This window comes from Lithobates pipiens, unplaced genomic scaffold, assembly GCF_037356315.1.
Source record: "Lithobates pipiens isolate NorthernLeopardFrog02 unplaced genomic scaffold, aLitPip1_a1.2 Scaffold_18, whole genome shotgun sequence".
NCBI lineage: Eukaryota > Metazoa > Chordata > Amphibia > Anura > Ranidae > Lithobates > Lithobates pipiens.
In genome coordinates, this window is record NW_027507758.1 from 290,724,966 (window position 1) to 290,742,076 (window position 17,111).

General features: G+C 44.8%; 1 protein-coding gene across 1 annotated transcript in view; it reads left to right on the forward strand.

Annotated features, from left to right (window-relative positions):
- Positions 1-10,940: 10,940 nt before the first annotated feature.
- Positions 10,941-17,111, forward strand: part of REV3L (REV3 like, DNA directed polymerase zeta catalytic subunit) — a 284,940-nt gene continuing 278,769 nt past the window's right edge. The window contains exon 1 of the mRNA XM_077487106.1: positions 10,941-11,604. Within this exon, the coding sequence (XP_077343232.1) occupies positions 11,466-11,604 (139 nt within the window). The 5' untranslated portion in view covers positions 10,941-11,465. The remainder of the gene's footprint in view (positions 11,605-17,111) is intronic.

Here is a 17,111-nt window from a genome sequence, read left to right on the forward strand (position 1 = left end):
ACCTGGCCGAGAATATTAGACTCTGTGGACGCATCTGCTATATAGGCTACTGCCTTATTTAGCATCGGTAAAGCATCCAAAATCTCTTCACTTGGAGTATCTGACTCCAGAAGAGCGCAGAGCTGTTTAAGCCATAAATCACGTTGGTGTTTGTATTGGTCCAGCAACACCTTTGCAGCCATAGTGCAATTTGCTGGGTGCTTGGTGTGTTCCTGTATCTTTGAGAAAGAGTGGGCTCCCCTTCAGTCCACCTGCCCTCATTTATCCATTAGAATGCATGTGCTTCCACTGCTTTCCCATGCTAGTCTCCAGAGCCTCTCACATCCTCTGGAACTCTCCAACTTAATCTGTCTGCCTATCTCCTACTCTGGCTGTCTTTGGGCGATCCCTGAAAAGGCTTCCCTGAAGAGATGAATATCATGCCTCAAACTAATCTTTTATCACTTACATTAGCTCATCCCCTACAGTTAAAACCTTTCGTACCACTTTCCCCACCCTTTTAGATTGTAAACTTTTATGAGCATGGCCCTCTTGTATTTTATTGTAACTGTACTGTCTCCATTCTATATTGTAAACTGTTGGCGCTACATAAATCCTGTATTATAATAGTAATAATACTTAATTTGATATTAAACCCAGGAGCCTGCATTCACTATATCTGGTCTACCTCAGCACAGCCATGGCCACAAGTTAAGAATGAGACAAATTAAATTTTCATGAAGTCTGCTGATTCAGTTTTTATGATGGAAATTTGCATATACTCCAGAATGTTATGAAGAATGATGAGATGAATTGAAATTAATTGCAAAGTCCTTCTTTGCCATGAAAATGAACGTAATCTCATAAAAAAAAACATTTCCACTGCATTTGTGAAGAAGGCTTCAGGGCGCCCAAGAAAGTCCAGAAAGCTCCAGGACTGTCACCTACAGTGGATTTAGCTGCAGGATAGGGGCACCACCAGTGCAGAGCTTGCTCAGGAATGGCAGCAGGCAGGTGTGAGTGCATCTGCACGCACAGTGAGGCAAAGACTTTTGGAGGATGGCCGCTGTCAAGGGCAACAAAAAAGCCACTTCTCTCCAGGAAAAACATCAGAAACAGACTGAAATTCTACGAATGGTACAGGGATTGGACTGCTGAGGACTGGGGTAAAGTCATTTTCTCTGATGAATCCCCTTTCTGATTGTTTGGGGCATCTTGCCCGGAGAAGAAAAGGTGAGAGTTATACCACCAGTCCTGTGTCATGCCAACAGTAAAGAATCCTGAGACCATTTATGTGTGGGGTTGCTAGGAATATATATATATATATATATATATATATATATATATATATATATATATATATATATATATATATATATATATATATATATATATATATATAATTTTATTTTTTTTTTTCTCATTAGATTTTCATCTACAATTTGTTCTGGTGGACAACCATGATGCTGTTATCGGTACAAATCTGAAGATTTTATATCCTCATGAGTTTGATATTTCTGATTCAATTCATGCTATTCGTGGAATTTGAGGTAATTGTATGCCTCAGTTATACTCTAATAATTTTTATTTGGCTCCGTTGTTAGTTGGTTTTTATCCACTATTTTTCCTTCACTAGGTCCATTTATGTATCCATCTTATTAGCCCTCCTGTGGTCCACCTTTGTGGGCGCGCACTTTAGTCTGGGGACTCCATTACTGGGATTCCATCTGCTGACAACCAATGATCTGAACCAGCAAAAATGGTGAACATTAGCCAGCGGCAGTTTTTGGTAAGATTCCTTGCAGATTTACTACATATGTAGTCTTCTCTTGACCCATATTTTGTGGGGTTTATACAGTAAGTGTTAAAGCGGTTCTCTACCCTAAAGTGGAAGTTCCGCTCATGTGATCCCTCCCCCCCTCCGGTGCCACAATCGGCACCTTTCAAGGGGGAGGGGGTGCAGTTACCTGGATAATCCAGGTATCTGCACCCACTTCCAGGACAGATCGTCGCAGATGCCCCCCCCCCCCCCCCCCCGTTGTGTTCTGGGAAACACACAATTCCCAGGACACAGCGGGGACCAGCAGAGACGCGCAGTGCAACTCACGCATGCACAGTAGGGAACCAAGCAGTGAAGCCGCAACGCTTCACTTCCCGATTCCCTGACAGAGGATGGCGGCGGGGGCAGCAGAGAGACGAGCGATCGCTCGTCATCTGCCGCCGACATCGCTGGACCCTGGGACAGGTAAGAGTCCATTTATTAAAAGTCAGCAGCTGCAATATTTGTAGCTGCTGGCTTTTAATATTTTTTTTTTAAAAGGTGCAGAACCACTTTAATGAATATCTCAAAAAAGATTTCACTATGTAGTATTATTTGTGGTTGATGTAATCATTTTTCTATGTGTTAATAATTGAATTTATGTACTTGACACACTGTCCATATGTCTTTGTATACATGAATGTAATCATATTTATTGATTATACATTTTTTATGTATTTTCTAGTTCATTCATATACCGTAAATACTCCTAAAGAAGCTGAACAAGCAAAACATGTAGAGTGGTATATTATGGAATGATCAGTTGTTTTATGATTTCACCATTCTAGTGAAATTATGAACTGTATTTATTATGTTGATAATATTATTGTTTTTATTGTTTGTAAATAAAAAAAAATTTTAGTTTGAGCATATTGCTTATGTGACCTTAATTAACTTTACAGTTTATCCCCTTAAAAGTCCCGGGGTTTTGTTTTAAAACCCCAGTGTCCTTCCTTGCTTTGTTAATATAATTGTCAATAAAAGCCTTTGACATTTATGAAATACGTGTAATTATACTTCACTATATCATAATAGCATCTGGACAAAAAGATCTAAAAACACCAAAGCAGCAGACTTTGTGAAAATTAATTATTGTGTCATTCTTTAAACTTTTGGCCACAGCTGTACACAGAACATGGAAATGCAATATTTTTAGTAAATATAAATTGATGAACACCTTTTCTCGTCAGCAGTATATAGCGATCTTGTGACTTGTATCACTGTCTGCTTTAAGAGAAACTCCACTTTTATTGAGAAAAAAATCATTCCTCCCTGAGTGATCTATGAACAATACAAGGATTTTGACAAACATTGTTACAGATTCCTACCTTTTGTTATTCTGAAGAAATCCATGTGTGTTTGTCTGTGTCCATGTACAAAAGTGAATCTAATGGGAGTGGTTTCAGAATTATCAACCAGCTGCTGCATCTGCAAAGCTCTAATGAGGAAAACTGCAGGGCCTGCATCCCTTTATACAGTATGTCATAAAAGTGAGTACACCCCCAACATTTTCGTAAATATTTTATTATATCTTTTCAAGTGACAACACTGAAGAAATGACACTTTGCTACAATGTAAAGTAGTGAGTGTACAGCTTGTATAACAGTGTCAATTTGCTGTCCCCTCAAAATAACAGCCATTAACCACTTGCCACCCGCCATATAGCAGAATGACGTCGGCAAAGTGGTTTCAATATCTTGACTGGGTATTATATGATGTCCTCCTCAGGATATTAAGCCACTGTGTGCCCCTGGAGGCGCGCATTGCGGCGATCGTTGTTGCGGTGTGTCAGTCTGATACCCTGCAACACCGATCTAAGTAAAGAGTCTCTGACGGAGACTCTTTACCACATGATCAACCGTGTCCAATCATGGTGTAAATAGAAAGAACCGGTGATCGGCTTTTCCTCACTCGCGTCTGACAGAGGGGGTTTGTGCTGATTGATTATCAGTGCAGCCCCTCCTCAAATCCTGCCCAGGACCACTAGGATGGCCATCCACACTGGACCACCAGGTATGCCCCCCTAGACCCCCCGGTTAATGCACCTCTGTGCCTAGGCAGCTGCCAATAAATGCCCGAGCAAGTGCCAGTGCCCACTGACAATGCCTACCATTGCCAGTGCCACCAGGGATGCGCATCAGTGCCTCATATCAGTGCCACGTATCAATGCCCCCCATCAATACCCATCTTTTCAGCCTTTCAGTGCCTAGTGTCGCCTATCAGTGCCCACCTGTGCCACCCATGAGTGCCCACCAGTGCTGCATATCAGTGCCACCTACCAGTGCCCATCATCAGTGCCAGCTGATTGGTGTCGCCTTATCAGTGAAATGTAAGTTTTCTCTATTTACAAAATTTTATAACAGAAACAAAAGCAAAACCTTTTAATTTTTTCAAAATTTTTGGTCTTTTTTATTTGTTTAGCAAAAAATAAAAACTGCAGAGGTGATCAAATACCACCGAAAGAAAGCTCTATTTGTGGGGACAAAATGATACAAATTTAGTTTGGGTACAGTGTAGCATGACCACGCAATTGTCATTCAAGACAGCACTGAGCTGAAAATTGGTCTGGGCAGGAAGGTGTATAAATGCCCTGCATTGAAGTGGTTAATGTCTAAACTGCTGGCAACAAAAGTGAGTACACCCCTAAGTGAAAATGTCCAAATTGGGCCCAAAGTGTCAATATTTTGTGTGCCTACCATTATTTTCCAGCACTGCCTTAACCCTCTTGTCCACGGAGTTCCCCAGATCTTAACAAGTTGCCACTGGAGTCCTCTTCCCCTCCTCCATGACGATATCACAGAGCTGGTGGATGTTAGAGATCTTGCGCTCCTCCACCTTCCATTTCAGGATGCCCCACAAATGGTCAATAGGGTTTAGGTCTGGAGACATGCTTGGCCAGAAGATCACCTTCACCCTCAGCTTGTTTTGCAAGGCAGTGGTTGGCTTGGAGGTGTGTTTGGGGTTATGTTGGAATACTGCCCTGCAGTTCAGTCTCCAAAAGGCTCTGCTTCAGTATGTCACAGTACATGTTGGCATTCATGGTTCCCTTAATGAACTGTAGCTGCCAGTGCCGGCAGCACTCATGCAGCCCCAGACCATGACACTCCCACCGCCATGCTTGGCTGTAGGCAAGACACACTTGTCTTTGTACTCCTCATCTGGTTGCCACCACACACGCTTGACACCATCTGAACCAAATAAGTTTATGTTGGTCTCATTAGACCACAGGACATGGTTCCAGTAATCCATGTCCTTAGTTTTCTTGTCTTCTGCAAACTGTTTGCAAGCTTTCTTGCGCATCATCTTTAGAAGAGGCTTCTCTGGACAGGCTGACCCCCCCCCCCCCGCCTCAACCTCTCCGACAATGCTGGCAGCACTCATACGTCTATTTCCCAAAGACAACCTCTGGATATGACGTTGAGCATGTGCACTCAACCTCTTTGGTCAACCATGATGTGCCCTGTTCTGAGTGGAACCTGTCCTGTTAAATCGCTGTATGGTCTTGGCCAACGTGCTGCAGCTCAGTTTCAGGGTCTTTGCAATCTTCTTCTAGCCTAGGCCAGAGGTAGGCAACCTTGGCCCTCCAGCTGTTTTGAAACTACAAGTCCCATGAGACATTGCAAGACCCTGACAATCACAGGCATGATGGGATTTGTAGTTTCACCACAGCTGGAGTGCCAAGGTTGTCTACCCCTGACTTAGGCCATCTTTATGTAGAGCAACAATTATTTTTTTTCAGATCCTCAGAGAGTTCCTTGCCGTGAGGTGACATGTTGAACTTCCAGTGACCTGTATGAGAGATTGAGAGCGACAACACCAAATTTAACACACCTGCTCCCCATTCACACCTGAAACTTTGTAACACTGTTGCCAGCGGTTTAAACATTAATGGCTGTGTGTTGAGTTATTTTGAGGTGACAGAAAATTTACACTGTTATACAAGCTGTACACTCTCTACTTTACATTGTAGCAAAGTGTAATTTCTTCAGTGTTTATCACATAAAAAAAAAATATGAGGGGTGTACTCACTTTTGTAAGATACTGTATGTGATTTCCTATTGGGAGTATCTTACCAAAAATGACATTTTTGTTGCAGGGGATACCTGAAATCTGACTTGTATCTTAGTGCAGACTTCTGGAAAAATCAGTGAACCAATCACACAATCAAGAAACATTCTTATTCGCTATCTTTACCCCACAAAAGTAGATTTGCCCTTTAACCACTTGCCGACCGCCGATATACGTCGACAGAATGGCACGGGCAGGCATATGGGCGTATATATACGTCCCTGCCTTCCCGCGGGTGGGGGGCCCGATCGGGCCCCCCCCGGTGCCTGCGGCGGTCGGTATTCGTTCGGGAGCGATCCGGGATGAGGGGGCGGCCATTCATTCATGGCCACCCCCTCGCGATCGCTCCCGACGAATGGAAATGCTCCGTGACATCACTTCCTCTCCTGTAATGTAAACACAGGAGAGGAAGTGATGTATTCTCTCCTCCGTGTCGGTATTTTTTGTTCCGGCACCGAGGAGAGAGGATCGGTGAGTTGCACCAACACGACACTACACAGTAGAACATGCCAGGCACACTCACACCCCCCCTTCACCCCCCCCCCCCCCAATTACCCCTGCCCCCCCAGTCACAGTGACACCAATTGCATTTTTTTTTTTTTGCATTGGTGTCATTTGTGACTGTAATAACTGTTAGGGCAGTTAGGGTTAGCCCCCTTTAGTTCTAAGGTACCCCCCTAACCCCCCCAATAAAGGTTTAACCCCGTGATCACCCCCCGTCGCCAGTGTCACTAAGGCTGGGTTCACATTGCAGCGGTTTATGAGAACGGATGTGATTCGCACCGCACTGCAGTGCAAATCACATCCGATCTCTGTGCGATTCGAGTTCAGCCATACAGATAGTATGGCTGAATTTGCGTCGCACCCGCCGCAAATTCGCACGGGACCCTTTTTTTGGTCCGCAGCAGAATCGGATCGCATGGGTGTTCACACCATGCGATCCGAGTTTGCAGATCGCACTGCGATATGCGAACTGATCTGGGGGTGTCATTAACATTTCACTGACACTCCCAGCAGTTCGCATAGGGCAGTGTGAACTGCCGCCGGGAGGCATGCGATGCGGGAACCCGCCGCGGATTCGTGGCGTTCCTGCAACGCTCCAGTGTGAACCCAGCCTAATAAGCGATCATTTTTCTGATCGCTGTATTAGTGTCACAGGTGACGCTAGTTAGGCAGGTAGGTAATTAGGTTCGCCGCAGATTTTTATAGCGCCAGGGACCCCCATATACTAAGGCATAAAGCCCCCTGATTGCCCTCTAGTTAACCCTTTCACCAGTGATCACCATATAACTGTTACAGGTGACGCTGGTTGGTTAGTTATTTTTTTTATAGTTTCAGGGCACCCGCCATTTATTACCTAATAAAGGTTTAACCCCCTGATCACCCTGCGGGTGATAGAAGTTTGAGGGTCAGATAAGGTCTGCGTCGCCCCAGGCAGCGTCAGGTTAGTGCCAGTACCGCTAACACCCACGCACAAAGCATACACCTCTCTTAGTAATATAGTATCTGATCAGATCTATATTAGCGTCGCCAGCAGTTTAGGTTTCCCAAAACGCATTGTTAGCGGGATCAGCCCAGATACCTGCTAGCACCTGCGTTTAGCCCCTCCGCCAAGCCCAGACCAGCCCACCCAAGTGCAGTATCGATCGATCACTGTCACTTACAAAACACAACACGCATAACTGCAGCGTTCGCAGAGTCAGGCCTGATCCCTGCGATCGCTAACAGTTTTTCTTGTAGCGTTTTGATACAGTCGCTGACAGCCTAGGTCCTTTTTTACCTGTGAGTCTCACTAGTGTACCCCTAAATTTAGGGGTGTCTACTTTCCAAAATGGGGTCATTTGGGGGGGGGTTTGTGCCATCTTGGCATTTTATGGCCTTCAAAACTGTAATAGGTAGTGAGGAGTGAAGTCAAAAATTTACACCCTTAGAAAGCCTGAAGGCGGTGCTTGGTTTTCGGGGCCCCGTACGCGGCTAGGCTCCCAAAAAGTCCCACATATGTGGTATCCCCGTACTCAGGAGAAGCAGCAAAACTTATTTTGGGGTGTCATTTCACATATGCCCATAGCATGTGTGAGCAATATATCATTTAGTGACAACTTTGTAAAAAAAAAAAAAAAAAAAAAAATTTTGTGTCATTATTCAATCGCTTGAGGCAAAAAAATAAAATATTCAATGGGCTCAACATGCCTCTTATCAATTTCCTTAGGGGGTCTACTTTCCAAAATGGGGTCATTTGGGGGGGTTTTGTACTGCCCTGCCATTTTAGCACCTCAAGAAAAAAAGATAGGCAGTCGTAAACTAAAAGCTGCGTAAATTCCAGAAAACGTACCTTAGTTTGTAGATGTGACAACTTTTGCGCAAACCAATAAATATACAGTTATTGACTTTTTTTTTACCAAAGACATGTGGCTGAATACATTTTGGCCTAAATGTATGACTAAAATTGAGTTTATTGGATTTTTCTAATAACAAAAAGTAGAAAATATCATTTTTTTTCAAAATTTGCGGTCTTTTTAAGTTTATATCGCAAAAAATAAAAATCGCAGAGGCAATCAAATACCATCAAAAGAAAGCTCTATTTGTGGGAAGAAAAGGACGCAAATTTTGTTTGGGTACAACATTGCATGACCGCGCAATTACCAGTTAAAGCAGCGCAGTGCCAAATTGTAAAAAGACCTCTGGTCATTGACCAGCAAAATGGTCCGGTCTGAAAGTGGTTAAAGAGGAAGTAAACCCTGATGGGTTTACTTCCTCTTTGATTCCCTGCAAAGGTAAAGCATAATGGACTACTACGCATCGCATAGTAGTCCATTATGTGTCACTTACCTGACACAGGAGCCAGCGCAGTCACCGCTGTCCCCTTGTGTACAGAGCCTCCATCTTCTTGGTGGGTCTCGCTTCTTTTCCGGCGCGGTCATTCGACTGAGCCGCGATGACGTCACTCCTGCACATGCACACGGGAGCCGCCACTCGCTGCATATCACCATTAACTACGGCGCGCTCAGTGCGCCTGTGCACCGCTGTCTACGGCGCATGCGCCATAGACAGCTGTGCCTGTCTTTTGGCAAATATCTCTGAAACAGTGTAGGTTTAGGAGATATTTCTTGGACCTACAGATAAGCCTTAATCTAGGTTTACCTGTAGGTCAAAGTGGTTTGTAAAGTTTACAAACACTTTAAAGCTTGTAGAAGGAGATTTCATTTTTCCCTGATCTGCTGCCTGGACAGTGCTGATCACATGCACTCTCCCTAGAAAGAAAAAAAAATTCCCTCTCTAGCAAACACACACCAAATTGAGAACGTCCCGCCTGTCCTCTTTAGCTCTGTTCCATCAGGAGATGGTTTGGGGCTGTGGAAGAAGGGAAGGATCAGAGAAGACAGGATCACACAGTCTTTTTACACAATGCAGAGGATTAACCCCTTATGTTGTACAGCGAGTATAAGACCCCTTTTACACTGGGGCGCTTTAGCGCTAAAAATAGCGCCTGTAAAGCCTAGTGTGCTTGCAGGACTGTAAAAAAAAAAAAAAAAAAATCCCTGCAAGCATCTTTGGGACGGTGTGGGAGCGGTGTATACACCACTCCTAATCCACCCCTGCCCATTGAAATGAATGGACAGCGCTGCTAAAGAACCTGCAAAGCAATTTGGCAGCGCCACAAAATGGGAGCTATTAACCTTTTCCTCAGCCACTAGCAGGGGTTAAAAGCACCCGGCTAGCGGCCGAAAAGTGCCGTCATAACAGCTGTAAAGCACCGCTGAAACTAGTGGCGCTTTACTGCTAATGCCCGCACCACCCCAGTGTGAAAGGGGGTCGAACAACCATGCTTTACTGCATATAAAGACTGATTTTACTGTTGTGGATTTAGTAACACTTAAAGCGTTCCACAAAATTTCTCAAATTCAGCTTATTAGCAAGCTAGCATAATAAACATTGTCAAATGGCAATCATTTTTATTTTTTTCCCTAAGGGTTACCTTTTTATGCTTTATTTATGGTGCGTTTCCTATGTGAGCCACCCCTGCGTATCGCTGTCATATCCGGCGGCGCACCGTCTCCTGGGAGCTATGAATCAATCTTCCCAGGAGTCAGTGTGGCTAGCCGTGTGCTTTTGCTTTTCTTCATTGCCGTCACAACGGGGTGGGCACTTCAGATGACGCCGTACCTTGCGATGGCAACATTGGAAGCTTACGGCGCTGCGATATGTAAATAACGCACATGCGCGGGAACGGTGGCGGTTCATGCTGGTAACTCAGCATGCACCGTATCCAGGAACTGTCTGCTTGTGGGCTTCACATGCCCATTAGCAAGATGACAACTGCCAGTAACACATAATATAAGTTATTTTTTATATACGTAACCGGAAGTCGGGGGGGGGGGTGGGTACTTCAAAAAAAAAAAAAGTTAATGGCACATTTACATTACATGAACTTAGAAAAAAAAAAAAAAAAGGGATTTGACGGTGGAACTTGGCTTTAAATAATGCATTAAAATTGAACTAAACCCATTCTTGATGTGATTGTAGCTAAACTCATTAAAATTTTAGTTGAATAAAACAATTCAGATGACTAAAATGCAACTAAAATGACATTTTAATCAAAAGACTAGGACTAAAAGGAACACTGCTGGTATGAACCGTGTCCAATAAAATCAAAGCTATTTGAGCAGCTGCACTAAAATACAATGTCAGACCGACTACCACATGAAGAGGCTCATTTTCCCTTGCCGCAGTTTGCATAGAACAGTCCCCTTCAGCCAGCGTCACGTGACAGCCGTTCTCTCAGAAGAGGAAGTGTAGTAAAACAACAAGCTTCCATGTCCCCACACACCGCAGTGGTAACGTTGCACGTTGAACGCGACTCAAAAACACGCCCACCGCATTTCCTGTCCCGTTGCCCCTCCCTTCCCGCAGTCCTTCTCCAATCGCGTGTGTGACGTGTTGCATTTAGCCCTGCAAAGGGTTACTACTACTACCGTACGTCTACAGTCGTGGGCGTGGCTGCCGTACGCAGGAGTAGGGACGGCTGAAGGATGGCCACGCCCACGGCCGTGGATGTACGTCCCACATTCAAGCCCACTACCAGCCTGTCACTCTCCCTCCCCGTGACGTCACCATCATGGCAACAACAGCTGCGGCCGCTGCAGCCCGAGCCGTGATCGGAAGACTCGCGAGCCTGGTCCGGGGGCAGCGCAGCACGGAGCGCGAGGACCGGCGCGGGGGCGCGCTCACAGCATGAGGCTCCCGGGGGCAGGCCGCGTGTGACCGGTTCCCTGCACGTGACGCGGAGCTGGAAACAGTGAGACACGTCCAGCTCCAGTCAGGGGGCATAGACAGAGAGGGGAAGATTTCTATTGAGATTTCTAGAGCAGAACTATATATGTACAGAGATAAGGCTGGCCTATAGTATTGTATAGAGTGGTTATAATGCACAGAGACAGTCTATGAGTGTCCAGGGGGGGTAATGTAAACATATATCCACTGTGTAGATGCAGTGAATGTAATCACATTTTATTTTTAGCTCACGCCTGGTGGAGGGGGGCAGTGAGCGAAGTAAGAGGGGGGTCTGGTGCCCTAGGGCAAGGGGGCAAAACCCCAGAAGATGTTCTCCCTGCGCCTGGTGACCGCGGATTATTATTTGGCTGCTCCGCTTCCTGGCTTGGATGTCACCAAATCCCACTTCAGAGACTGCGATGTACGAAGAGTGCCTGTGGTCAGAGTGTTCGGAGCCACCCCTGCAGGTGAGAACTAATGCCCTCTGGGCCAACTGGTCCCCTTGTCTATTTCAAACTAGCTAAGTGTCCCTCAAGGGCACAGCCTTGACTAGTTGTGAGCTGTCTAGATGGCTCCGTGACCGGAGTAGCTTTTCTACATTTGGGATCAGGACAAGTGGCATATAATTGGAGGAAGAGCCTGGCTTGTTTGTCGTCCTAATGGGTCATGCAATTAGGCTTTATTTGTTAACATATTTAAAATTGGTTTAGCTGCTTAAACGTATTTGCGGTGATGGTAAAATAGATTAAGAAGGTTTGTGTTGGTGTTGTGCTAGGCCAAGGAGTCTGCATTTGGGCACACCATGGGTACAAGGAAAGACACATTTAATGGCTAATGGGGCAAGGAGAGTCACGCTAGAACAAGAACAGCCAATCCTTACAGCACGCAGGGCAAGGAGAAATGCATTAGAGAATGTCAAGACCAGTGGGAAATAGGGCAAAGAGAAACGCATTAGAGCAAGTCAAGTCCAGTGGCTCATGGGGCAACAAGAGATACATTAGAGCAAGTCAAGCCCAGTGGCTCATGAGGTAAGGATAGATGCATTAGAGCAGTTTCTCTCATGGGGCAAGGAGAGACACATTTGAGCAGGTCAAGCCCCGTGGCTCATGAGGCAAGGAGAGACACATTTGAGCAGGTCAAGCCCCGTGGCTCATGAGGCAAGGAGAGACACATTTGAGCAGGTCAAGCCCCGTGGCTCATGAGGCAAGGAGAGACGCATTAGAGCAGGTCAAGCCCCGTTGCTCATGAGGCAAGGAGAGATGCATTAGAGCAGGTCAGCTCATGGGGCAAGGAAAGACACAGAGCAGGTCAAGCCCCGTGGCTCATGAGGCAAGGAGAGACACATTTGAGCAGGTCAAGCCCCGTGGCTCATGAGGCAAGGAGAGACACATTTGAGCAGGTCAAGCCCCGTGGCTCATGAGGCAAGGAGAGACACATTTGAGCAGGTCAAGCCCCGTGGCTCATGAGGCAAGGAGAGACACATTTGAGCAGGTCAAGCACTGTGGCTCATGAGGTAAGGAGAGACACATTTGAGCAGGTCAAGCCGTGTGGACCATGAGGCAAGGAGAGACATGCTACAGAAAATCAAGTCGAAAGGCTCATGGGGCAAGGAGAGACATGCTAAAGGAGGTAGTCAACCCTAATGATTCATGGGGCAAGGAGAAACGCAAGAGAAAGTAGCACTGGGCATAATGGCTCATGGGTCAAGGAGACACCCACTGTAGCAAGTAGTAAAGTCAAGTCTAAGGGCCTATGGAGCTAGTAGATACACACTAGAACAGTGTTTCCCAACCCTTGTCCTCAAATACCCTCAGCAGGTCATGTTTTGGAATTTTCCCTTGGCTACAATAGCTGTCAAAAATACTATTGGCATTGATTTAAAGCACCTGTGCAAGGTAAAGGCGATCGTAAAAACAAAACAAAAAAAAACGTCCTGTTGTGGGGACCGAGGTTGAGGAACGGTGAACTAGAACAAATAGAGTAATGTCTCATGAGGATAGTGGATACACACTAGAACAGTGTTTCCCAACCTCAGTCCTCAAATACCCCCAACAGGCCACGTTTTAGTAATTTCCCTTAGCTAAAATAGCTGTCAATCCTACCAAACTATTAACATTGATTTAAAGGGCCTGCGCAAGGTAAAGGAGAATCTAAAAAAAACGTACTCTGCCCCCAGCTACATCATTAGCCTAGTCTCAAAATACCAACCAAATTGTTCTTTGTTCCTCCCAAGACCTCCTGCTCCTTAGCTCCCTTGTCACCTCATCCATGCACCCCCTCAAGGACTTCTCCTGAGCCTCCCCCATCCTCTGGAATTCCCTACCCCAATCTGTCCAACTATCTCCTACTCTGTCCACTTTCGAACGATCCCTAAAAACTCATCTTTTCAGAGAAACCTGTCTGGCTCCCACCTAACAACCGTACATTTATTTTCTCAACCAGCCCATCCCCCACAGTTATTACCTTTTGTATCTCTTAACCATCCCTCTTAGATTGTAAGCTCTAACGAGCCGAGCTCTCTGATTCCTCCTGTATTAAATTGTATTGTAATTGTACTGTCTGCCCTCATGTTGTAAAGCACTGCGCAAACTGTCAGCGCTATATAAATCATGTATAATACTGTCCTGTTGGGGGTTCGGAGGACTGAGGTTGGGAAACGCTGAACTAGAACAAGTAGAGACAAGCCTGATGGCTTATGGGGCAAGGAGACACAATAGAGCAGGTCCCAGAGAAAATGTGTGGGTTATAAAAAAAAAAAAAAAAAAAATACTATATACTCCATTCACACAGCGTTAACACAAGAGTAATGATTTTTTTTTTTTTTATTTGTAGCCATGTGATTTATAATTTTGAAATCTCATTGAACTCTAAAAATATCCTGCTGTATTGGTTTTGTAAATTGAAGCCAATGTATGGCTACCATGTATAGGTTAATGACACTAGGCCCTGAGCTTGGTTGTACCGAACATAAATGCCCGTCTTATTTATTTTATTAACGTGTAAGAGATTGTGAGGCACAGCATTGTATCCAGACACAATGGCTCTACGGCTGTTTACAGTATGAGACATACAGGGGCTGTCATAATCTAGCAGACATGCACAGTGAGAGCATGTGACTTTCCGACAGACCATGAGAAGGTTTCTGGTAGACTGTAACTTGGTGTGCTTGATGCAGAGGCTGTTCAGTAAAATCAATGGAGGTGGCTTGTTCAGCAGTATAATGTATTGATGATGTTTACGCACTTAATTTTTGTAGATCTTTGTGAATTATATGTACTCTTTCAGCAGTGCTCACTCTGCGTTAATGCACAAGAAAACTTCTTTGTAAAGGGAAAAAAAAATGGCTTTTCCTTTGTTATGCAGTGTGTCAATGACATCCTGTTTGTGTGTCTGTGATCATGACCTGTCTTCCAGAGATACAGACCTCTGTGTAACCTCTGTAATTACAGCACACAGGAGGAAGAATGCATCTTTTGTATAGTTGTTTGGGACTTGCTTAAAAGCAACACCGAAAGGGTTTGGGGATCCTCATTTGACCTGCTGGGGAAGGAGACGGGAGCTGCCTCTCTCACATAGACGTGTTACCCGGAGGACAGGCAGTATTACACCTCCCACACACACAGTCATCACACTGCTAATGACCATGGTGTATGCTTGTGATCACTTGGAAATAGTGCAGGCTCCCGTTGCCATTTTAGTCTTTATAGTGCCGTTTTTTTTTTTTTTTATTTCTCTCAGAAAAAGAGACATTGAATTTATTGAGAACCCCACTGCTTTAATGCATTGATTGAAAATTTAATTAATTGTGCTTTGTTCTTGAAAATATTGACGATAGTCTAAAAAATGTATAATTTAGTGACTACAAACATTATTATGCTTTTTTAATTTACCGAATATAGAACAGTGTATTTTATTTTTTGTATTGGTGCATGCAGTGTGCACAGTGCTTTACAAAATAAAGGTAGACGGTATAGTTGCAATACAATTCAGTACAGGAGGGCCCTGCTTATGAGAGCTTGCAATCAAAAGGATATTGTAGGATTTTGTAGTGTTTTTCATGCAGTTATTTTTCAGTGGGTGCAAGGATGTGCAAATCGTATCGCCGGGCAGGTGTGGAATTTTTTTACAGTTAGCCCTGCTGTAGCAGCAGGGTTTACTGTTATTTTTTGCCCCTTAAATTGTTACTAAACCCAGGACCTTGCAAACTCTATATCTGGTATCCCACAGAACATGGAATAATGCAATTATTTTAGTAATTCTACATTGCTAAATGCCCTTTCCTGACGCCTACATGGCAGCATACTAGTGATAGAGCTCCGCCTCTCGAACAGTCCCTCAGGACCAGCGAATCTAGTTAGCCGCCCCCCCCCCCCCCCATTCTTTTTTTTTTTTTTCCTCATTCCATCTTCGCTGGTGCGTGGAGGTAAGATTGCATGTTTTCTACCCAACCCTGTTTGTAGTTTGCAGGGGATGGTGGCTAGTATTCACCTGCAGATCGGAAGAGGTTGAATGTTTTTGGCAGACTTTGTAGGAAAGACTATTTTCCTCTGTCCTATCCTAATTAGAAGATTGGTTTGGCAAGTAGTACCCACCTTTTCAGCTAGTTATTTATCACTAGTATACTGCCATGTTGGTGTCAGGAAAACTAAAAATTGTAACAAATACTCTGCCGTAATTTTTCCTTTCCTGACGCCAAACCCATGGCAGCATACGGACCCACCCTGTACGTTTTGGTATGTAGCTTGTTACAAAGAATGGTGGGGTCGGCTAACTAATCCCCCTTTTTTTTTTTTTTTATGCTATTCACTGGTCCTGAGGGAGTGGTCAAGAGGCGGAGCTCTCACTAGTATGCTGCCATGGTTTGGCGTCGGGAAAGAAAAATTACGTTTTTTTTTTTTTATACAATTTTTCTGTTTTCCTCTTCAGCGCTATATAGCACGCTTGTGACGTCTATTAGTGTCTGGTTAAGGATTGTAGGAGGCGTTTTCTTTCGTCTCTTGCTGTGCTAAGAAGCTGCATGACCCCTGACTCTGTCTGTACGGTGCTGATTGGCCTTGTGTTGATCAGTGTACCAATGTACCCCCCCCAAAAAAAAAAAACTCTAGCAATACACGCCAAACTGCATATGCAGAGTGCCTCCTAGGGCTCTACTATCAGCAGATTGGGGACAGTATATGAAGGACAGGATCAGATAACCTTCTTTTTTATTTTTACAATGTGGAGGATTAACCCCTTAGGTTTACAGTGAGTATAACAAGCATGTTTTACTGAGTTTACAGTTGTGGGTTTAGTAACACTTTAATAGAGCAGGCACTGGAGCTTGATTTGGGTACTCAGCATGCACTTGTACTGAGAACCCAAGTGCTTCCGTGTGCCAGGGTAAGATGAAGAAATAAAGATTTTTATTTTTCTCATTGTGGCCAGCTCTTCGTTTTATTGTCTCAGCGCTTCTGCTGAGCGTTAAGAGAGCCCAACGCTCCCCTTTCCTGACAAGCACCCAATCAGTGCTCATCACACTGCAAGGTCTCTCGCCTCCCTGCTAGTCCCCGGGTGTGGTGCTGAAGACAGGCAGGGAGCTGAGTGAGTAGTAGATAAACGGCTCAATGTTGAAAACAGTAAAAGTTTGTTTCCCTAAAGGATAAGTTCACATTTCATAACATGCTACACCCATATTCCGGGTATAACGTGTTATGAATGCACTGCCCCCCCCAACGCACCACCTTGATCCCTGCTGTGCCAGCTAGCGATGGTTCTCTACCCGCTAGCTGTCAAGTTTTTAAAAAACATGGCCGTATGGGGCTCCACCCACCCAGCCATGTCACTCATTCACAGCACTCTGATTGGAAAACTACAAGGTAAGGTGCCTTTGTACCTTTTGCTGTGAGCGCCGTGGCAATTCATTCATTCTTTCTGTCAGCATGTATCGACCTAGTATGAGGAAGCAGATACGTTGACATATCTGCTGGAGACCTGC